The 22,883-nt window shown below is 49.3% G+C and overlaps 1 protein-coding gene across 1 annotated transcript; it reads left to right on the top strand.

The window, feature by feature from the left end:
- Nucleotides 1-536: 536 nt before the first annotated feature.
- SCAMP5 (secretory carrier membrane protein 5) lies at nt 537-21,985 on the top strand. The gene is made up of 7 exons (XM_030317668.1): nt 537-623; nt 12,801-12,864; nt 13,679-13,807; nt 17,088-17,244; nt 18,399-18,500; nt 18,928-19,045; nt 19,310-21,985. The coding sequence occupies exons 2-7, from the start codon at nt 12,858-12,860 to the stop codon at nt 19,502-19,504; spliced, it is 708 nt and encodes a 235-aa protein (XP_030173528.1). The 5' UTR covers nt 537-623; nt 12,801-12,857; the 3' UTR covers nt 19,505-21,985.
- Nucleotides 21,986-22,883: the final 898 nt, after the last annotated feature.

Here is a 22,883-nt window from a genome sequence, read left to right as displayed (position 1 = left end):
GATCTATGTGTTCATTCTCCTTATGTCTTGTCTCTGTCTCTTCATGTCTCATCTAAGATTTTCCATCCTCTGTCTTCTCTCTGTCACTTTGGGCCTGCGGATCTGAAGGACCGTCATCAGTTATCCTGCTCGCAAAGCTCTTTCTCTCTCCTCTTTTCTGGTACGTCCCAGCAGCCCCTGGGGTCAGCATGGGAGGTTATTCTTCCCAATTTACAGACTTGTAAGCTGAGGCTCTGGCTGCTGGTACCAGGCTCCCATCTTTGGTTCTTTTTCTCTACGTTCTAGTTCTCCATGTATTCTTGTTCTCTTTGTACCCACCAACCACCTGATCGGCCGTGCCTGGGAACTTAGCACCTCGGACAGTTCCTGTAAGGTGCGGGGGTGGCCAGGCCTTCCTTCTCGCGAGCGCGGGAGGAGCGGCCCTAGAGGTGCCGCGGGAGTCTCGCGAGAGCGGCTGCTGCTTCGGGCGAGGGTGGCGCGGGCGCGTGAGGAGCCGGCAGGAGGAGCGCGCGCGCGCTCCCCGCCCCCAGCCCCGGAGCGGCTCGCGGCAGGCTCCGCGCCGCATCGCTGGGTGAAGCGCAGAGCAGGGCGACGGCCTTTCGGCAGCCGAACGGCAGCGGCGGGTGAGTCCTGGGCCTGAAGGCCGGGAGAAGGGATTTCCAGGGAAGCTGGGCGCAGGGCAAGATGCGGTCACCCACTATCCAGCTTTGTACCCCCTACGCTTCACCTTTGCATGCAGGGGCAGGCAGGCCGAGCTGCTAGAGAGGTGGGGAGTCGAGGTGACCTTCCCTGATTGGGGCAGGAGAAGAGCGCCCCAGGTGCTTCCAGGTCCCTCTAACCCCCACCATCCCCATTCCCAGCTCTCGCAGAGGGAACCTGGGTCTTGGGTGACGTCAGACCCCTGGATTCTGGAGCCTGGGCCTTGGGCCCTCCTTTCCCCCAGCCCCACCTGGTGTTCCCTGGAAACCGGCCTCTTCCCCCTGTCGGGGGGTGGGGGAGATGTTGCACATGGCCGAGGATGGGGGCGACTGGAGACGGGGTGACAGTGGCCTCCTTTGGGTCCTTTCTCACAAGAGGTCCCTGCAGATGGACCCAGGCTGTGTCCCCTGTCCCTCTCCCGACCTTTAGTCGGCGGGTCCGAACCGCCTAAGGGTTATGGGGGATGGGTACACTGGCTTGATTGAGCCTGGGCTCCACCAGGGTTTTGGGGTAGTGAGTTGGGGACGCAGGACGTAGCTCATTCCAATATTGGCAGGAGTTGGCTATGAGGGTGGGGGTGAGGCGTTTGGGAACCCATCCCAGCCCCTACCTCAGGGAGCTCCTGCTCTGGGGGTTGGGGAAACCAAGTAGAGATTTCTACTGAGAATTCATCACAATCTCTGGCGGTTCAAACCGGTAATGCCCCAGCTCCGGGATGGGGAAATCAGCTAGGGCCTGGCAGACTTTCCCAGGGACATAAGGAGAAAGGGAGGCGAGAGCCAGTGAATAGACTTCTGGGGGGAGGGGAGATTTGGATGGGGGAGAGTGAAGAAAGAGCATTCCCTGGGAGTGGTATGGGCAAAGCGGTAGGAACTAAGCACAGCTGTTGGGGAGGCCCCCCTGGGACCCCAGCCGTGTGAAGGTGCCCACGGGGTGACAGAAGTCTGGAGAATTTTGCAGCCTGTGCCCTACCTGTTCTACCTGCACAGGGGCAGGGCTCTGAAAGAGAAATGGTTCTTGTAGGAGCATGACTGACAGATTTTGTTTGGGGCTATACAAATCTTGTTAGTTTAAATTTAACCTGGGCTCACTTGGTGAGCCTGAAGGCAAAGTCCCTAGAGCTGAGAAAGGATGTCTCTGGTAATAATAGGTCACAGAAAGAGTTTTCGGTGTAGCAAACCTGTGGAGAGTTAGTGGGATCCTGGGAGGAGAGCTCTGGATAGGGGCCTTGGGCTCTGTAGCTGTTTCTTTCACTTTTTCCCTGGCTAATTGGCTACCTCTGAACAAGTTGGTTCCCCTCTTGGGTAGCTCTTTGCCAGCACTTTTCTCTGGGGAAGAAGTAACAGGACTAAGTACTGTCCTCCCTTGAGGAAGGGACTTGTTCTAGTTTAGAGTGTCCCTCCCAGTTCTTCTAACTTTTCCTTTCCTGCTCCCTCCCCCCCACCTCTTCCCCCTCCCCACAGCATTTCCTCTACTGACTCCACTTTGTTCCCTGCTGACAGCCTGGAATCTCTGAAAGTTTCCAGGAGGAAGTGTGGTAGAGCAGGGTTGACAGAGGTTGTGGGCTTAGCCTGACTGGGGGGAGGGCAGCAGGCACTCCACTCTCACCCCTTGGGAGGGTACTCAAATCTTAAGCAAGAACAGGGATTGACTGTGCTCTGTGCCCTGCCCTGTGCTGCATCCCTGTGCTGTGCTGTGCTGCATCCTCCTGGAATACTCATCCATGAGGGAGTGAGGAAGAGATTGGATGAGAATGAGTGAGCACTTGCTGCCCAATAACAGATTCAGAATTTAAGCAGTGGGATGTGCAGCAGGGATGTCTGGAAAGTCTTCCCAGAAGAGGTGGGATGTGAAAAAATAGTAGGACTTAGAGGAGGTGACAGGGTATGGGGCACTGGAGGCCAAGGAGGTGGCTGGACATGATCTTCTGCGTGAAACTAGGTTATGTCAGAGGCAGGTCAGCCTATGGTGGAGAGGCAGACGTGGTGGTTTGGGAAGTTTGTAGCTGATTGACACGAGGCCTTGAATGTCAGGCTCGGGATCAGCACGGGTACTGAAGAGTAATCACACGACAGTGATAGCAATGCCAGATGAGTGCTGTTTTCTGAGGATGATTCATAGTTCTGGGACTTCAGGGCTGGGGATGTGGGGTCTGGGGTGGGATAAGGGGACCAGAGGTAGAGCAAGAGGGGGGAACTTCCATCTTAGCAGATAGGCTCTGGACAGGCGGGAAGAAAATGACCATTACTAAGCCAAGGATGAGAGACTCATGCTAGAGAGGAGGGAAGGCTGGTAAGCAGGAAGCCCTCGAACTAGCCCCAGGTCTCTAGCCTGATCTGAGGCCAGGCTTGACTCCCTTCTCTCTGCCATGGACCGCACTCTCTCCACTTCAAGATTTTCTGTCCTCCCAGCTTCGTAGTAAGAAATGGAATAAATGACAGTCTGGGTTCTTTGGAACAAAATTCAGGTAGTGTTTGCTATCTTATTAATAACTAAGGAGGTGCTTCCTTAGACCTACATTTTTAGGAGGTATGTAGCACCCCTCTAGCTCTCTATCCAATATTATGAAAGCCTCAGTTGAACAACAGATTGTTCCTTCTCCCATTTTGCAGTCTAAGAATTTTGGTTTGCAGAGACCAGTGACTGCAGGCTTTCTCTCTCTCTCTCTCTCTCTCTCTCTCTCTCTCTCTCTCTCTCTCTCACACACACACACACACACACACACACACACACACACACAGGCTAGCCCTGAAATAAGGGCAGGGTAGCTTAGAGCCCTCCATTACTGTGACCCTAACCTTCCACAGCCCTCCCAATCCTAAATTCTCTGGATTAACAAAGGAAACAGTCTTGCTCTGTCCTCTGGCTTCTCCTGCACTGAGTCATCCAGAGTCTGCTACACTGATTTCTCTGTAACCATGGGCACACCTTTGGGTGACAGCCTGGGAGCAGGATGGGAGTCAGGCTGGAGCAGGGTTAGAGTCTCCTCCTTTGAGTCTCCCACAATCTGAGTTATTACCTGCCCCCTATGCACACACACCTCTCTTCTTTGTTTTCGTGGAGGACTTTAGTGCTGGACCACCGTCATTCACTCCATTGCCCCCTTCTACTACCCTTTCTACCAGCCACATTTGAGTCTGGTCATCATTGGCATGTGACTACCTCTGAAATCTTAAGCTTCAGTCTTCTTGAAGCACAGTTTAACTTCTATTTTATCTGCTTTGTGACCTCGAGGAGACCTCTAGTTTTCTGACATCTCCATTTTCTCTGTCCCACACCTTCCATGTCCTTCCAAGACCCCATGGCCCACTGGCCCGTGCTCTCAACAGCCATACAACTTTACTAGTATGTCCCACTCTAACAGCAGACCCCTCAAATCTGGATTCTACACTCAGAATGTGGAAGTTTCTGCAGGCTGTCACATACCAGAGCAGTCTGGTTCTACTTCAGAGCATGGTCTACAGCCTCAGCTGTCCCTCCGTTACTTGTAGAAACCCTTCCCCTTTTCCCATCAGCTCCCCATTCCATTTCATGGGAGGAGTTTTCCAAACTGGACTACTCTCCTAAAACTCTACTCACAGAGAGGGTGGTTGGTTAGGTATGTGGGAGGTGAAGCCGCAACCATGTTTCCCCATTTCTTGAATTGGATTTCTCAAATCCTAGGGGAAGGAGGGCTCCTAGTCTAATGCTCCTACTCTGCGCTATGGATGCTGGCCCTTTCTGTCTTCTGAGGTCCCACTGGCCATCAGCTGTTTTCCCTTCTCTTGTATCTTCAGCCTCTCCACTGTTTTCCATAATGCCTTCCTCCTGCTTCTAAATATATATGCTCAAGTATTCTATCTGGATAAACCTTTCTAACCCTATGTCCTCCTCCAGCTGCTGCTGTTGTAAACCTGTTGCTTTGTCCTCTACAAAAGTGATATGAGACCATTGTGGAAATTTTAGAAAATAAAGATAAAAAGAAAGAAAACCAACAACTTCAATTTCACTACCCAGAGATGACGGCTGTTCGTTCTTTGCTTTATGGTGTTTCAGTGTTGTCACTGATATTCTGTGTGTGTGTGTGTGTGTGTGTGTGTGTGTGTGTGTGTGTGTGTATTTAAAATTTCAGCCAAGGGTGCCTGGGTGGCTCAGTTGGTTAAGTGTCTGACTTCAGCTCAGGTCATGATCTCACAGTTCGTGAGTTCAAGCCCTGCGTCGGGCTCTCTGCTGACCACTCAGAGCCTGGAGCCTGCTTCGGATTCTGTGTCTCCCTCTCTCTCTGCCCCTCCCAGCACTCACTCACTCTCTCTCTCTCTCTCTCAAAAATAAATAAAAAACATAATTTTTTTTTTTTTTAATTTCAGCTAAAAGTTTGGAAAAACTAGTCTGCTAGACTTGTTCCTTTCTCTTCCTCCTGTTTTCATTTCTTGGCAGCTGGCCTCTACCCCACCCACCACTTCCTGAAACTGTGGCCTCTGAATTGCCAAATCAGCCCATGTCACACCTGCTTCATGGCCGTGATAGCGTCAACCCAGTTGATCAGTCATTAAAAATATTGAGATAACCTGTATTCATTGATATGAAACATTTTCAAGAGATATTGTTGAGTGGAAAAAAACAGGTTATAAAACAGCATGTATGAAATGATCTCGTTTTGGTCATGTATGCTAATATATACATTAAAAACAAAACCCTAAAGGTCAAACTGTTAAAGGGGTGGCCTCTGAGAAGGTGGGTTTAGAAGAACTTTTATTTTCAACTTTATGCACTTTGTTTTTTTAAGATTAAAAACATTTCTTTTAGAGAGAGAGAGAGAGAAAGAGAGAGAGAGTGAGAGAGCACGAGCAGGGGAGAGGGGTAGAGGGAAAGAGAGAGAATCTTGAGCAGGCTCCATGCTCAGTGCGGAGCCCAGCATGGGGCTCAATCCCACATCATGACCTGAGCTAGAGTCAAGAGCCAGATGCTCAACTGATTGAGCCACCCTGGCGCCATGTGCACTTTGCTTTTTATAACTTGCAAATATTTTTATACATAGCTAAAAAGCAACATATTTTCATTTTATAAAAAAAAAAAAAACCAAAACGGTGAGGCTATACAAATATATTTTTACTTTTTATTTAAATTACAATTAGTTAACAATGAGACTTTCTCTCTCTCTCTCTCTGTCTCTAGTTCTCTGACACTAAGATTTTGTTTTTAAGTAATCACTGCACCCAACATGGGGCTGGAACTGACAACTGTGAGATCAAGAGTTGCATGCTCTGCTGACTGAGCCAGCCAGGTGACCCCCCACCCCTATTTTTCTTTCTTTCTTTCTTTCTTTCTTTCTTTCTTTCTTTCTTTCTTTCTTTCTTTCCTTTTCTTTTTTCTCTTTTCTTTTCTTTTCTTTTCTTTTCTTTTCTTTTCTTTTCTTTTCTTTTCTTTTCTTTCTTAAGTGAGTTTTATGCCCAATGTGGGGCTTGAACTCACAACCCTGAGATCAGGAGTCACATGCTGTACTGACTGAGCCAGCCAGGTGCCCCATCAGGCTATATACATATATATATTTTACTATATATTTTTTAAGTTAATTTATTTTTGAGAGAGAGAGAGCTCCAGTGAGTGAGAGGCAGAGACACAGGGAGAGAGAGAGAATTCCATGTAGGCTCCACACTGTCCATGTAGAGCCTGAAGTGGGACCTGAGCTCACCTGAAGCGGGGCTCAAACTAATGAGCCATGAGATTGCAACCTGAGACGAATTTGGACCCTCAACTGACTGAACCTATTTATTTATTTTTGAGAGAGTCCCTATTTATTTATTTTTGAGAGAGAGAGAGAGAGAGAACATGAGTGGGGGAGGGCAGAGAGAGAGGGGGACAGAGGATCTGAAGTGGACTCAGTGCTGAGAGCCCCCAGTGTGGGATTCAAATTCACGAATCATGACATGAGATCATGACCTGAGCCAAAGTTGGACACTTAACCGACTGAACCACCAAGGTGCCCCAAGGCTATATATTTTATTTTATTTTTTTCAATGTTTATTTATTTTTTTTGGGACAGAGAGAGACAGAGCATGAACGGGGGAGGGGCAGAGAGAGAGGGAGACACAGAATCGGAAACAGGCTCCAGGCTCTGAGCCATCAGCCCAGAGCCTGACGCGGGGCTCGAACTCACGGACCGCGAGATCCTGAGCTGGCTGAAGTCGGACGCTTAACCGACTGCGCCACCCAGGCGCCCCAAGGCTATATATTTTAAAAGAAGAGGAATGTAATATTTCAGTGGCTCACAAGGCTCCTGAGGATAAAGCCCAAATTCTGCCGGTGGCCTTCAAGGCCAGGGTGACCTGGCCCCTCCTACCTTTCAGCACTATTTTTGCCTTTCCTTCCCTCCCTTCACTTTGCGCTTCATTCTTGCTCTACCCTTTCAATCCCTTGAATATGCATGCTGTTGCTCTCCTGACCTTCACCTGCTTTCCTATCCTCTCCTGGCCGACTCCTATTCATCCTTCAGGATTCAGCTCTGATATTGCTTCTTCTTTGAAGCCCTCTGTGGCTCCTCCAGGACAGACCAGGGAGGTGCTCCTCTGTTCCCACAGCTTTTTGTACTTGTTCTTCCAGGGCATCTCTCAGGCTGTGTTGTAATTGTCCATTGACTTAGCTGGGTTCTCCACCCTTACCTCTTCCTTCTCAACCCCATCCTGTCTCCTATACAATAAACAAAATTGAGGCAGATACAAGGAGGGGACTCTTACTGTCCTCTCCAGGGTCTCAAGCCTGTATGTGCTTGCATCATGTTCTCCTTCCCATCTGCTAGCTTTGGGGCTTGTCCTACCTCCTTGACCCCGTGCTTCTCCCCTTTTTAGGGGCTTGTTTTTCCGGTTAACCTCTGTGTCTGTTGTAAATGCAACCTTTCCCTTGATCTTTCACATCCCTAGCTTATTTCCATCTTGAACAATCATCAGCTGCAGCCCTCTCTGGATCCCATATCTCACCTATCTCTATTCTCTTCCTAGGCAGGCTTCTTCAAAGAGCTGTCTGTGTCTACTCTCAGTTTGCTAGTTTGTTCAGCTAGCTGTAATTTGGCTTCTGCTGCCCACCCTACACATCTCCATGGCCATCAAAACAATTCTTGCAGGGTCACAGATGACTTGATGTTTTTGAGTGTTATATGCACCTCAGTGTTCGGCTCTTTTCATGCCAGACTTTGCAGTGGCATCTGTCATATTTGTCCACTGTCTACTCTTGGCTTTGGAGACCCCATGCTCTCCTGGTTTTCCTCCTGCCTCAGTGGCTGCTCCTTCTCATTCTTTGCCAGCTCATCTTCTTCTGCCTTTTTTTGTTTTTTCCATTTATATATATATATATATTTAAAAATTTTTTTTTCAACGTTTATTTATTTTTGGGACAGAGAGAGACAGAGCATGAACGGGGGAGGGGCAGAGAGAGAGGGAGACACAGAATCGGAAACAGGCTCCAGGCTCTGAGCCATCAGCCCAGAGCCTGATGCGGGGCTCGAACTCCCGGACCGCGAGATCGTGACCTGGCTGAAGTCGGACGCCCAACTGACTGCGCCACCCAGGCGCCCCTCCATTTATATTTTTGAACAGATAATACATTTACGTGATTTTTAATTCAGAAAGATGTCCCGGGGTCACTTGGGTGGCTCAGTGGGTTAAGTGTCTGACTCTTGATTTTGGCTTGGATCATGATCACACAGTTTGTGAGTTCGAGCCCCATGTCGGGCTCTGTGCTGACGGCCTGGAGCCTGCTTTGGGATTCTTTCTCCCTGCCCTCCCCTGCTTGCACTCGCACACTCTCTCTCTCTCTCAAAATAAATAAATAAAACTTAAAAAAAACTATTTCCATAATAACACTAAGATGTAATGATACCGAAACATGTATAAAAAACTTGTTTTTCCTGGGCTCTTACTTTCCCACATTGCATATTCTCTCTCCAAACTCTTAACAGTGAGAACCCAGGTTCCAACGACATCAACCCCGGACATCATATGTCCTCTCTTAGGGTACACGTGACAAGGTTTCAGCATTGCTACACTATACCAACAGTAACAGTAAAGTTGCTTATACTTCAGGTTTCTTTCCAGTTATTTTTGTCCTTGAGATGTATCCTTTTAAGAGAACACAGAGTGCTCTGATAAAGTTACTTGGCCAGTTCTTTTTTCTATGTGGTTGTTATCAATTTCCTGTACAGTTAGCTTCATTTGATTTTATTTCACTTTTAGAATTGCTTTTCTTTCTGGTGTACATTTTTGAATATGTAAGATATTAATATGTACAAAGTATGTATAAATTTTTGCCCAGGGAATTCTCACTACTCATCCTAGCTCTTCTATCACATTTTTTGGTGGCCATTTTTTTTTTTTTTTTAAGTGTCTGGTTTACTTTTCCTGTGCTTCTTTTGCAAAAATAAGCAAATTTGTATGTATATTCTTTCCCCTTCCCCCCCCTTTTTGTACAAAAGATAGCATAGTAGTTATACCTGTTTGTATTTTGCTTTTTTCATTTAACAGTATATCCTGGAAGTCATTCCACAGCAATTAATAGAGATCATCTCCATTCTTTTTACATCTATGTAGTACTCCATTGAATGATATACCATAGTTTATTCAAACAGTTGCATTTAGGTTACTTCCAACACTTTGCTATTGCAAAATAGTGTCACACTGAATGACATATGTATTTATTGTTTCTTATTTGTGGGTAAATAACCAGAGTAGGATTATTGGGTAAAAAGGAAAAAACATTTTTATTCTCCTCTCCCCTGCTTTTTTTTTCTACTATGAAAGGTAGCATATTGTTTTGACTATGTCTATATCTTTTGTTGTCTATTGTCTAGACTGTTTTATGTCTGTCATTTTTTCAATGACTAGTAATCATGAAGATCTTCGTGTTTTGTTTTGTTTTTTTTTTTTTTTTTTTTAAATTTTTTTTTCAACGTTTATTTATTTTTGGGACAGAGAGAGACAGAGTATGAACGGGGGAGGGGCAGAGAGAGAGGGAGACACAGAATCGGAAACAGGCTCCAGGCTCTGAGCCATCAGCCCAGAGCCCGACGCGGGGCTCGAACTCCCGGACCACAAGATCGTGACCTGGCTGAAGTCGGACGCTTAACCGACTGCGCCACCCAGGCGCCCCTGTTTTGTTTTTTTAAATAGGTGTGGAGCCTAGTGCGGAGCTTAAACTCACTAGCTTGACATCAAGACCTGAGCTGAGATCAAGAGTTGGATGCTTAACTGACTGAGCCACCCAGACACCCCTACATCACTATTTTTTTTTTTTAATAGCTGCAGAGAGGGGTTGCCTGGGTGGCTCAGTCTGCTGAGCATCTGACTTCAGCTCACATCATGATCTCAGTTTGTGAGTTCGAGCCCTGCATCGGGCTCTCTGCAGTCAGCGCAGAGCCCGCTTCAGATCCTCTCTCTCCCTCTCTTTCTGTCCTTCCCCCACTCACGCTCTCTCTCTCTCAAAAATAAATAAACATTAGGGGCACGTGGGTGGCTCAGTCGGTTAGGTGTCTGACTTTGGCTCAGGTCATGATCTCGTAGCTCCTGAGTTCAAGCCCTGCGTTGGGCTCTGTGCTAACAGCTCAGAGCCTGGAGCCTGAGCTCCCCCACCCCCGCCCCGCCCCGCCTCTGCTCCTCCCCAGCTCGTACTCTATCTCTCTCTCTCTCCCCAAAATAAATGAACATTAAAAAAAAAATTAAAAAAAAAATAGCTGCAGAGGACTGCAGAACAGTCCATTGTATGACTGTACCATTTATTTAATCAGTCCTCTATTGATGTGTAGATTGTTTCCAATCTTTTGGTGTTACAAACAATGCTACAATGAATGCATCTGTATAAGGGTGTCATTTCTTGTGGCCCTCTATCATGCCTATCTTTTTCCCTTTTATAGTAGGTGTTGTTGGGTTTCTATATAGGTATTTGATTTAATATCACAAAGGGGCCATTAAAGATTATAACTGCCTGGGGCGCCTGGGTGGCTCAGTTGGTTGAGCTTCTGACTTTAGCTCAGGTCATGAACTTACAGTTCATGAGTTTGAGCCCTGCATCAGCCTCTGTTGACAGCCTGGAGCCTGCTTCAGATTCTGTGTCTCCCTCTCTCTCTGCCCCTACCCCACTCGCACTCTGTCTCTCTCTTAAAAAAAAAAAAAAAAAAAAAAAAAAGCATTAAATAAAAGATTATGGGGCGCCTAGGTGCACAGTTGGTTAAGCGTCTGACTTCAGCTCAGGTCATGATCTCACCACTGGTGAGTTGGAGCCCCGCATTGGGCTTTGTGCTGACAGCTCAGAGCCTGGAGCCTGCTTAGGATTCTGTGTCTCCCTCTCTCTCTGCCTCCACTCCCCCCGCCCCCCCCCCCATGCTCTTTCTCTCAAAAATAATAAATAAAAACATTTAAGAAAAAAAAAAGATTATAACTGCCCAAACCTTTAGTTGGATCCAGAGGAATTTGACTGGAACTCTACGAGGGTTTTGTTTTTTGTTTTTGTTCTGGTTTTTTATGCAAACTTTTAATTTCCTAACACATAGGAAAGTGCACAAATTGTAATCTCATGCTTGATGAATTTGCACAAAGTCAACACTATGTAACCGGCTCCCAGACCCAGTAGCAGACCATTACCAATACTTCAGCTTAGGCTCCCTGCTCCCTCAATGGTAACACTATCTTGACTTTATTTATTTATTTATTTTTTGTTTCCCTGCCTCTTGACTTTTAACACCATAGATTCGTTTTGCCCATATATATATATATATATATATATATATATATATATATATATTTGTTTATATATTTTGAGAGAGAGAGAGTGCATGAGAGCAGGAGAAGGGGAAGGGCAGAGAGAGAGGGCGGGGGGAGAGAGAATCCCAAGCAGGCTCCGTGCTGCCAGCACAGAGCCCTACATGGGGCTTGATCCCATGAACCATGAGATCATGACCTGAGCTGAAATTAAGAGTCCAACATTCAACCAACTGAGACACCCAGCCTCCCCTTGTTTTGCCTATTTTTAAGCTTTATAGAACTCTCTACCCAACTTTTAAGTGTTGCATCACCTTGGTGCTTGGTCATAGACCATTTTCTGATTTTGAATATTCCCAATGCCCACAAGGCAGCCCTGGACTTAGCATGTCTGTAAGGCAGCAGCTTCTTGTATTTCTTGGGACCCTGTGCCTGTTCTTTTGGTTTCTGCCCATGATGGAGATCTCAGTTAATAGCCCCACCATCATGCAATCAGTGGTTTAAGCTGGCAGGAAGTCTCCTTGATGGTATCACTCCCCCCACTCCCCAGAGCCACCTCTGAGCCCCTTCAAACTTGCCTCCTAAGGGCCTCAAGAATCATTCCCTACTTCCTTCACCTCCCCTCCAGTCTCACTCCTGCTGCTTCCCATTTGTACTCTTTGCTTTGGCCAAGGTCGCCCTCTTTCCCATAAAAGTGTGAGACTTCTTCCTGCATCAGAGTCTGTGCTTGCCTTCTGCTGTGCCTGGAAGGCTGCCTTGCTCTGGGCAACTCCTCTGTATTCTTCAGGTCTTTGCTCACTGCTTACATTGAATTTCCCTGACTTCCCACACTGGGTTAGATCACCTTGCTCTATATTGTGCATATTTTCATGGTGGCCACCCTTCCCTTTTAGCATAGGTACTCCACAGGTTATTGACTGTTTCATGCAGAGGGCAGGAACCACATCGTGCTGTCTTCCGGTGCCTAACATATTACAAATCCCCAGTAAGTGAACAACTGATGGAAAGCAAAGGCAGGAGAGTGGGGAGGCCAGACTGTGACTGATGCCAGGTCTGCCATGTTCAGGGTCAAGGAATAGAATTTTCTTTTTCAGAGGTCTCTAGTCTCCTCAGGCCTTCTCTGTCATTTGCCTTCCCTCATGGAATCCCCTCCCAGGTTTGTTTCTGAAGATAGACTTTATGCCTTCAAACAAAGGGCAGGAGTGCTTGGAAGGAGGGCTGGTGGCTCAGTGTGGGAGCTGCCTCCATTGGGTTCATCCCACTGTGGGGGTTACAGCCCAGTTCTTCCCTAAGGAGCTTCTAGCCCTACCAGGGCTGAGAGAGGGACTGGATTGGGCCAGGCCTGATCTTCATCCTTCTCTGGCTTTTCTTTCCTTCCAGGTCAAGACAAAGAGGCGTGGGCAGGCCTCTGGGCCAGCTGGTGCCACCCGTGCCATCATGGCAGGTAAGGACAGGGTCATGTGGATAGGATATGCAGGTGAGCACAGGGTGGGTGGCCCCCTTCCTAGTTTCCTTATCCCTTTTAGTTTTTGGAGGTCAAGTTGTTTCTGTCCTCCTTTCTGTTCTCCCCAGGCTTTCCCTGGTCTCCCCCTGAGACTATCTATTTGAGACCCTCAACATGACATTGTCGAGCTCTCTGTCAGATCTCTGACCCTGGGGACCAGAGATTGAGCACCCTGATGCCTTGGTCCTGCTGGCCATCTGAGTGATAAGCAGCAAGGGTGGCTCAGTCCCTGTCCCCTCTGTCACTATTGCTCTTTAATACTCTGAGACCCTTTCCTTCTGATTTCTGAGTTGTTTGGTTTCCAAAGGCTCAAACACAGTGCCAGAGCTGGAGGGACCTTTAGAGACTATCTAGCTCAAGCCCTACCCGACTGGATAAACGGAGGTCCTGGGAGGGGTGGTAACTTGCTCCTGAACATGAATATTGGAATGGACACGGGAACTCCTGTCTCCAGGCTTACCCATCCTGCTTCATCTGCCTGGAACTGGCTCCCCCACCATGGAGGCAGCTGTGCCCCGATGGACAGTATTTATTGTTTCTCTTCTGAGAGACAGCAACACTGCCTCAGGGCCTTTGGTTATTTTGGGAACCTTGTAGCAGACTTGAGGAAGCAGGGATGGCTGTGTGGGGATAGCAAAGTAGCCTGTGACCACAGGGGTCGGGGGACAGCTGAAACCAGGGCAAGAGTGATCACACTGGGTCATCGGGGAGGGGGACGTTCAAGGTGATGCTATGTGATATGCTTCACCCACAGAGAAAGTGAACAACTTCCCACCATTGCCCAAATTCATCCCCTTGAAGCCATGTTTCTACCAAGACTTTGAGGCAGACATTCCTCCCCAGCATCTCAGCATGACCAAGCGCCTCTACTACCTCTGGATGTGTGAGTGCTGTAGGATGGGGGTGGGCCACGGGGGCGGGGTGGGGGAGGGAGGACGGCTGGTGTGTGCCAGACATCAAGGTGGGGTGCCTGCAGGCTTGGCTGTCCACCCTTGCAGCATCTGCATGGGCCACCTCCCAGCAGGTTCTGCTCATGGGTTGACTACCCATCTGGGCCCTGGTTTCCCTCATCCTCCCTGCCCCCCATCTAGGCCTCTCCTCCCTTCTCTACCTACACTTCCCATTCACAGAGCATCTAGGTGAGGGGCTCTGTCTGTAGCATCATTTCTCTTTTTGCTCTCCCTTCCCCTTCCCACTGGAGTGGTTCTCCAGGTGGCTGCCAGGACCTCCGGATTCTGGATTCGGAGAGGAATCCTTGTCTCAAAGCCACATTTGTCTTGCTTTCTTTGGAAAACTGCTCAGAGAAAAGAGCACTGACTAGAAGTTGGGAGATACAAGATCAAATGGGGCTGATTGCCCTATTTCCTAAGCCACAGGTTCCTCACTTATAGGAAGAGGGTGTTGGCTCAGTGATCACCGTGGTTCCAAGGAGTTCCGTGTTGTGCGGTCTGTACTTCTCTAAGAATCTAGAGTTCTGATGTTCTACAATGTCGAGATCCAGAGTTTAAAGACTCCAGTTGCTGGTGGGCTGTGGCAGGTTGGTGGAAAAGTGTCATCTTAGGGGGATGGGACTTTGCTCTGCTCAGGCTGGTCAAAGGTACCTCTTAGGCAGGTACACGCAGGGCAGGCTGGTTTTCCTGTGCTGGGTACTGGCCTCAAGGTACCTTAGACCTGCAGTGTGACCACAGCAGGGTGTGTCAGTTGTGATGTTGCCTTGAGTCAGGCCTGCACTTAGCTGCTGACTTGGGGAGGTGATTGCTTGTGCCAGGAAGGTGGTAAAGAATGCTGTCTTTGCAGCAGGTCCTTCATGGAGTGATAAAAAGAGTGTGGGGACAGACAGACTCAGTTTCAAGCCCTGGCTTAGCCTTTGGGCAGAGAAGGAATCTTTCCCTGTGTAACATGAGAGGAGGAAGAGATGGGGCAGGTGTGAGAAGGTCTGTAGATGTTGGGAAGAGAATGAGGAGGTTGCCTCTGATGGCTTCTATTTCTTCCCATCAAATGTGATGTAGAAGTGAGGATGGGAGTTTTGAGGAAAGTGGGATTAGAATGATAGCATTTGTGGGCAGAGGGTGAGGACACTATCCGAAGACACATGACCCTGAAGACTTCTGGGCCATGCTCAGGGTCTGTTTGGGGTTGGCCGCTGTGAATTCATAGTCCTACCAGGCTTCTCCGTAGGCTCCTTCTTTTCTAGCAACATTCAGCTCAGATGCAGGTGGGCATTGTGTTCATCAAGGGTGACTGTGATCAGAAGACCAGGCAGGGGAGGGAATTAGAAAAAGTGTGATGAATTATGGAATCCAAGCTTGACAGAGAGAGAAGTGGAGATAGAAAAAAGCTGATAGTTGGAGAGAGAGTAGCCAAGTCAATGGATGTCTGTTCCAAAGAGGTAGTGGAATAATTGCAACAGAGGCACTAGATCCAGGGAGCTGGAGAGAGATGGGATCTGGGAAGAGATATATAAACCAATATAAAAACAAGTTAATATCTGTTCTATGTAAAGAGCAAATAAAATCAGTAAGAACACCAAAGTTGTGGGGAATTGGGGGGCAATACACAGAGATGGAGGAAATACAACTGAAGTGGACAGGAAGAAATGCTCCAGGGTGTTAGGAGGGGCCCTGAGATGGGTTTTCGTGCCCAGGTGACAGCATTGTCAGAGCAGACTTGGGGAGCACCCCACCTGACCCTGAGCTCTGGGAACTCTGCCCCTGAGAAAATCCAGGGGCTGGATTTAAGGGCTATAAATATCTTCCTAAGTCCTTACCAGGCACCTGCCAGATGCTATGCTCCCAAGGAAATGTATATAACCCTTGAGATGCTTAAGGGTTCTATTCAGAAACCAAGACCAGATGTCTCGTGTTTGAGGCCACGAGTGAGCCCGCCTGCTTTTGTTTATTCAGCAGATCTTTGTGGAGCCTTGAAGGGACTCAACTTAACGTTTGAGGAAGGGAGCACCCTGAGGTCAGAAGCCCTGTGTGTGAGGTTTCTACTGGCTGTGACTCAGTGATGCTGTGATTCTGAGTTCATCTAGAGTATATGGACACAGAGGAGAGGGAGCCTGGATTCTGCTCTTGCAGAGCTTCTAGTGTGGTTGATGGGCTGGGATTTGTACTTGGGAAACCATGCATGAGAGCAGCCCAGGTCTGAAAGAGGTCAGAGGGATGGGACATGAATAAAGTTGGAGTAGTGAAGGAAGGCTTCTTGGAGGAAGTGGCATAATAGTTATCTAAGAAATGAATTAGATAGAGATTGAGATCCCAGCCACTGCTGCATGCCCTATTTTTAAAAAAATTTTTAATGTTTATTTATTTGAGAGAGAGACAGAGAGAGAGAGAGAGCGAGAGAGAGAGCGAGAGCATGAGCAGGGGAGGGGCAGAGAGAGAGGGAGACAGAATCCAACGCAGGCTCCAGGCTCTGAGCTGTCAGCACAGAGCCCAATGCGGGGCTCGAACCCACAAACTGTGAGATCATGACCTGAGCTGAAATTGGAGGCTTAACCGACTGAGCCACCCAGGCGCCCCAATGCATGCCTCATTTTAAGAGCAGGGTAGATGGTACAATGGCTTGAAGAAATGTTTCCACGAGGCCTTTTACTTTCCACTTTTTGGACCCCTTGCAAAAGAAGATGTAAGGGTTTCCTGTGCCTTGGGCTTGGTGATTGCTGTGAATATGGGAGGGCCAGCAGCTGAAGCCATTCTTATAAGAAGAGCATTTCTACCACCTGGAGGCTTTGGGGGCCCTTTAATGGGGCTTGTTGAGCTGAGGCTCTGGGTTCCTGCTCTGGAGACTCTTTGTTCTCCGGATTTCTCAGATCTCTAGGAGTGGGTGTGGGGAGGGGAATGGAATTGGTCTAAGCTTCCAGTTTTCTTTCTTACAGTCTGTACTTCCTCTGTGTGTGTATGCATGTGTGTCTCGTGTATCTGTGTGTATTCACTGATGTGCGTTGTGGGCGTGAATCTCTGTAAATGTGGTTTTCATGCATGTTTGTGTGTATCTACCTCTCTGTGTATATGCTGTTTCCATGTGTTCGATTGTGGGTCTGTTGAGTTATGTGTGTGTGTGTCCATGTCTGGGTGCTCACATATCTCTGCATGGGCCTGGGTGTCTGTGTGCGTGTCTGGTGTTTGTCTCTGTGCGTGCATGTACTCCTGGGTCTGCAGTGAACAGCGTCACGCTGGCCGTGAACCTGGTGGGCTGTCTCGCGTGGCTGATCGGAGGCGGGGGAGCCACCAACTTTGGCCTGGCCTTTCTCTGGCTCATCCTCTTCACACCCTGCTCCTACGTCTGCTGGTTTCGGCCCATTTACAAGGCCTTCAAGTAAGTTGTTGGTGCTGACCCCAGCTCCTAGCCCTGTCTCTTTGCCCATCTACCCTGTCTCTTCCCTACATATTTTCTCACTTTTTTTTTTTTTTTTGACCACCCCCTAGACTCACTTTCACTTCTGCACCCTCAGCTCAGACTGCCAGGTAGGACTTGGGCTTCCTGAGAGCTCAGTGCTGGGAGTCAAGAGTCTTAGTTCCTTCCTTTCCCACCCCTCACTTACTTTCTCACTTCCTTGGGTGGGCACCACATAGATATCAGGCCTATTTTAGTTTTGCCTTCCCCAGGCAGCTGTATGTTAAGTTTTGCCAATGGGACCACCTGTCTTGGTGAAGCTGCCCGTCTTTGTGCCTATGGGGCTAGCTGATTTGGCACCAGGTGGACTGTCTGCCATGTGCTAATGGAACCAGTCATCCAGGTACTATTGACACTATGTGCTAATGATGTCATCCAACTCATTGGATGCTAAATGTGCTAAAGGGAACACCCATTCATGTACAAGTGGGGCTAACTCTCTTGGTGCCAATGGGTGTCTACCTTGTGTAAAACAGACTTTCTGTCTTGGTGCTAATGGGACTATTCATCTATGTACCAACAAGGCTATCTGTCTTGGTGCCAGTGGAGTATCAATCTCAGTGCTAATGGGGCCTCAGATGTCTTTGCCAATCAGATCATCCAACTGTATACCAATTAGGCTACTATTTGGTGCCAGTAGGGTTCCATTCTTCTACCAACGAGACTTTCTGTCTCTGAGCTTATAGGAATGTCCATCCATGTGCCAGTGGAGCTAGATATCTTGGTGCCAGTAAGGCTGTCCATCCCCTTGACGATGGGGTTACTTATTCCTACCATAATCGACCCATCTATTTCTATGCCAATAGGGCCAACCATCCATGTACTGTGAGGGTCCATTTATGAGGAGATCTCTCCCTATGTAATGTTGCACGCACAAAATTAACACACGGAAACTTACACACGGAAACTTGCAAAGATCCTCGTAAACACTGTCCCATTTTTGCCTCTCAATTAAGGCCTTTGGGTCTCTTCTGTCCGTTGCATACTCATTTAAACTTGGAAGGGCTTGGGGGTCCTGAAGGCAGGGAAGCCCTGGCCCTCTTCCCAGGTGATGGGAGTCATCTCCTTTGGTGCAGGACTGACAGCTCCTTCAGCTTCATGGCATTCTTCTTTACCTTCATGGCCCAGCTGGTCATCAGCATCATCCAGGCTGTGGGCATCCCAGGCTGGGGAGTCTGGTAAGAGACCGGGGTGTCTGGGATTGACCCAGGGCTGGTATGGGTGGCACTTCGGGTGTGTCCATTGTTTACCTCTCTGTGTTAGCTGCCTAGCCTGTGAGAGGATTCAGGGTAGTATAGTTGTCATAGTGACATACCCATAGCATCAGAGGGGAAGGAGAACCTCGCAGTGGCTTTTGGGGGTGCTAAGGTGTGTCAGGCATCATGGGAGAACCCAAGGGAAAGAAGCCTTATGCCTGAGGAGCTTGTGTCCTGAGCCGTGGGGAAGGATTCTTCTGAACCACTGACACAGGCCCTTTGGATGGTCTCTTTGCATCCAATGATATGGCCCCTCCTTGTGACATTGAGATGGCTCCTGGCTGTGGTGGGGTGGCTCCTGGCTACCCGTCACCATGCCGGCAGCCCCACAGCTGGCCTCTTTCTACAGCGGCTGGATCGCCACCATCTCCTTCTTCGGAACAAACGTTGGCTCAGCAGTGGTGATGCTCATTCCCACCATCATGTTCACGGTTGTGGCTGTGTTTTCCTTCATCGCTCTCAGCATGGTATGTGGTCACCTCAAGGTTGAGAGGGTGGCTTTGGGAAGGGGCTGCGATCTGTAACGACCCTCCTCCAAGTTACAGGAGGACCCAGAGGTCTTCCAGGGGACTCACTCTAGAACGGCTTGGTGGACTTTGCTCCTAGTACACAGGGCAGGTGTGGGAGGGAGGATTGGTTTTTACAGGGACTTGTCTCTGGTTTCCAGGTCTTTCCTGGAAGGTCTGCCCCTTCCCTTTGATTAACCCTTCCTTGTGCTCCTCCTCCTACAGGTTCATAAATTCTACCGGGGCAGTGGGGGGAGTTTCAGCAAAGCTCAGGAGGAGTGGACCACGGGGGCATGGAAGAACCCACACGTGCAGCAGGCGGCCCAGAATGCAGCCATGGGGGCGGCCCAGGGTGCCATGAATCAGCCGCAGACTCAGTATTCCGCCACCCCCAACTACACATACTCCAATGAGATGTGAGCCAGCCACGCCTACCAGGAGGGCAGGGCTGGGGGTCAGTGGGATGGGGACTCAAGCCACATCGTCAGTTGTGGTGACCAAGCAGGGTTCCCCCCCTCCCTTTTCTCCTCCCCCACTTTGTACAAAGAATCAGAGTTATATATATATATACATATATATATATGTATATGTCTCCCCCCTTTCCCCACCCCTCTGGATTTTGCTCTCAGAACTCTGAGAGCTGTGGGCTGCACGTGGAGCTGTCCCGTGCAGTGGTAGCTATGTCCATGTCCCCTTGTGAAATAGTACACAGTGGAGGTCTCTGTTGTTGTGGTGCTAGATGTATGTTTAGAACTCAACCAGCCCCCACCCTCCACCAGGGATCTGACCTTGGCCCAGGGATCCCTTATGGGCCAGGGAGGCATAGCAGAAAGCTTGGCCCCTCCCCAGGGTCATGAGCTGAAACTGTCTCCACTTTTGGTCTTACTGGGAAGCAACAGTATTTAGCGCTCATGGGGGTGGTAGGTAGGAGGGTGGGGACAGGCCAGGGATCTTCCTTTGCTCCTTCTGATCTGGTCTCCTCCACCTCCCACTTCTCTCCTCTTTTCCTGGTGTCAGATTCCCTGTGGCTTCTTTTCTTGCCCAGGGTCTCTGTCTTTCCCATGTGGCTTTTCTTTGTCTTCCCCAAGGCTGAGTGTGCCAGTTGTGTCTGCTCCTGAGACTGAGCCCATTCCCAGATCAAGGAAGTAGACAGGAGCTGAGCTTTAGTGGTGACGTGGGAGGGCACGCAGCTGGAGATGCAGAGCCCACCTGGGAACCTGACTCCCAGGGAGTGGAAGTGCAGCGTCATCTCCTTGATTCTCAGAGTGTGGCCTACAGGGGAAGGCTCCTCTCTTCTCTGTCCTGCTTCTCCTCCTTCTCTTTCCAGAGTCCCCTTGAGCCCCTCTGCCTATGTCACTCTCCTCGTCCCATGCTAGGTGGCATCTGCTACCCATGAAGGCAGATTCCACTGTCTTCTCTGAAGAGCTGGGTGGTGTCCAGGTGATTTGGGGGTATAAAGGTGCAGCTGGAGCAGAGGGTATGCAAATAATAATTGGTCTTTGAGGGAGATCTGGCTGGCCCAAGCCCATTGGGCAGGTGCCAGGTGTCTCTGAAAGACCATTGGATTTCTGGGAGCTATAGCTGTTGTTTGGGTCTGGTAGAGGGGCAGTCTCAGAGGGCTGAGCCTGGACGGAAGATTGGAGGAGAAGGCAGGCAGGGCCCAGTGAGAGGAGAGGGTGCCTCTTTCCACCCCAACTTGCTTTTGGTCACAGAGCAGTTCTGGGCTCTTGAAGTCAGGGCCCAGGAAGAAGCACATGCTCAGTCCTATCCACAAGCACAATGAATGGCTGGAATGGGATTTCAGGGTAGACCGGGTGGGAGGGAAAGCCCTCTGCCTTTTTTTTTTTTTTTTTTTTTTTCAAATCAAGATTACTTGCTCCTTTCTGCCTACTAGACTTGGTTTTTGGCCCTTCCTCACCCTGTCAGAACTCCTTTTCCCTTGCAGGGTGGTGATTTAAGTCTTGTGGGGCTGTTCTGTTCTAAGCATCGTGAAAATGTTGCTGGTGGAGGCCCTGGCTCTTTCTGAGGCCTGGAGGGGAGTGGATTCTCCGCAAAGGAGCAGCCACCTGTTTTCCATCCTCCCTTCTGCCTGGGCTGTTTAGCCTGAAAACCCAAACCCAGCTTGGTCACTCTGGGCTGGAACCCAGCACTTGGGCTTCCAGGTACCATCTGAGCTTTGAGCTCCAGGTACTTCATTTTCTGTAAGGGGAGCCAAGGGCTCTGGAAAGTTCTCTTCCTAATGGTCCTTTAGGCTTGGGCCAGAGTATGATTGGCTCTCTGCTCTACCATTTTCTCTCTGGAAGGCAGAGCCTTCTAGTCACAAGCCTCTAGTACCTAAAAAGAGACCCTAGGTCTAGGTTTTCTTCACTTTTCCTCTCCCCTACCCTAGACCTCTGGCTCCCTTTCTCTTGGTCTCTGGTAGCTCCAGGAGGGCTGTGGTGGTTCCCATTCCTGTTGGATGCCACCTGTGGTCGATTTGTTGTCCTACCTGCCCCTCTTCTTTCCTGGCTCAGACCTATATGGCTATGCCCTGGCTCTGCTCTTGGGAAGGCCTGCTACCTGGTTGTGGCCCAGCTTGTCCAGGCCCTGGGATGCTGCGTCTCCAGGCAACTATGCACTTTCCTAGGGTGGGAACCGGTATGAGAAGTGGGGGCTGGGCACGAATTTATCTCTGCTGGATGGTCTGTCTTGGGGGAGTGCTGGAGGAAGGCCCAGGTCAGTTCTGGGAATCCTCAGGTCTGGCCAGCCAGTGACCTGCTTTTGCATTTTGCTGGTGCCCGTTGCTCCTCCTTGTTTCTGGGGGACACAGACCATTGTCCAACTGGCAGTTGACCTGCCTGAGCTAATGTCTGTCTGTGGTAACTGAGTGAACCATAATAAAGGGGAACATTTGGCCCTGTGTGTCCTGCTGCGTCATGTGTCTTCATGTGGGCCTGTGTGGAGCCTCACTCTGGGCTGTGGGACATGGAGGTAGGGTGGGTCAAGTGGGTCTGTGGCCTGTCATTCCCAGGGCCCAAAAGTCACACATCTGTTTGTGGTTCTTTCTCTGAGGCAGCCTTGAGTAGGCCTTGAAATTACCACAGACGCCTCCTGCCTGTTAGACGGAGGAGTTCTGAGTTGCCTGAGGAGGAAGTAGAAGCCTGGATTAACGGGTGAGGGGTGGTTTGGTCCAGATGGTTGCTGCAAGACAAGGGCAAGGATAGAACACAGGGGGTCACCTCAAGTCTCACTGATGGGAGACTGGCAGCTGATTGAGCAGCCTCAACAAACAGGGCTTATGGGGGTCTGGGTGCCAGAGAATGAAGAAGGCAGTGAAGTGTACCCAATATGCTTTCTCATGTTGCTTCCCCTTTGCCAAGGCTGTGCCCTCCATTTGGGTTGCTGTGCTGGCACTTTAAGCTTCTGGTCATCCTTCAAGATTCACCTAGAGTACCTCCTCAGAGGGCTTCCCTGCCTCTGGTTGTTTAGCCCCTATGCTTCCCCATGGAGGATCTTATTCTGTAATTCCCTGTGTCCCTGCTTGTCTGGAGCAGGGACAGGTCTGATTTAGCCTTGTATCCTGTACACCTAGCACAGGAAAGGCTCGGCAAATGTTCAGTATTAAGTGCCACAAGGATGAACAGTGCGTATGTGTGGTATGAGGGTGTGGGGTGAGGTCAGACAATAAGGCTTGGCCCAGGCGAGAGCACCAGCAGTATCAAAAACTGCTAGCGGACGTCCGCGGAAGGATTCCTTCGAATGGACTACAACTACCAGAAGGCAGAGAAGTAGACTACAACTCCCAGAAGGCGGCGCGAGC

Source organism: Lynx canadensis, chromosome B3 (assembly GCF_007474595.2).
Source record: "Lynx canadensis isolate LIC74 chromosome B3, mLynCan4.pri.v2, whole genome shotgun sequence".
Classification (NCBI taxonomy): Eukaryota; Metazoa; Chordata; class Mammalia; order Carnivora; family Felidae; genus Lynx; species Lynx canadensis.
This window is presented reverse-complemented; position numbering and strand designations above follow the sequence as displayed.

Excerpts from the sequence above, each read along its gene's own strand:
- SCAMP5 (XM_030317668.1), top strand. Across the intron at positions 17,245-18,398 it reads CCCATTTACAAGGCCTTCAA|GACTGACAGCTCCTTCAGCT; the intron begins GTAAGTTGTTGG and ends CCTTTGGTGCAG. Across the intron at positions 19,046-19,309 it reads CCTTCATCGCTCTCAGCATG|GTTCATAAATTCTACCGGGG; the intron begins GTATGTGGTCAC and ends CTCCTCCTACAG.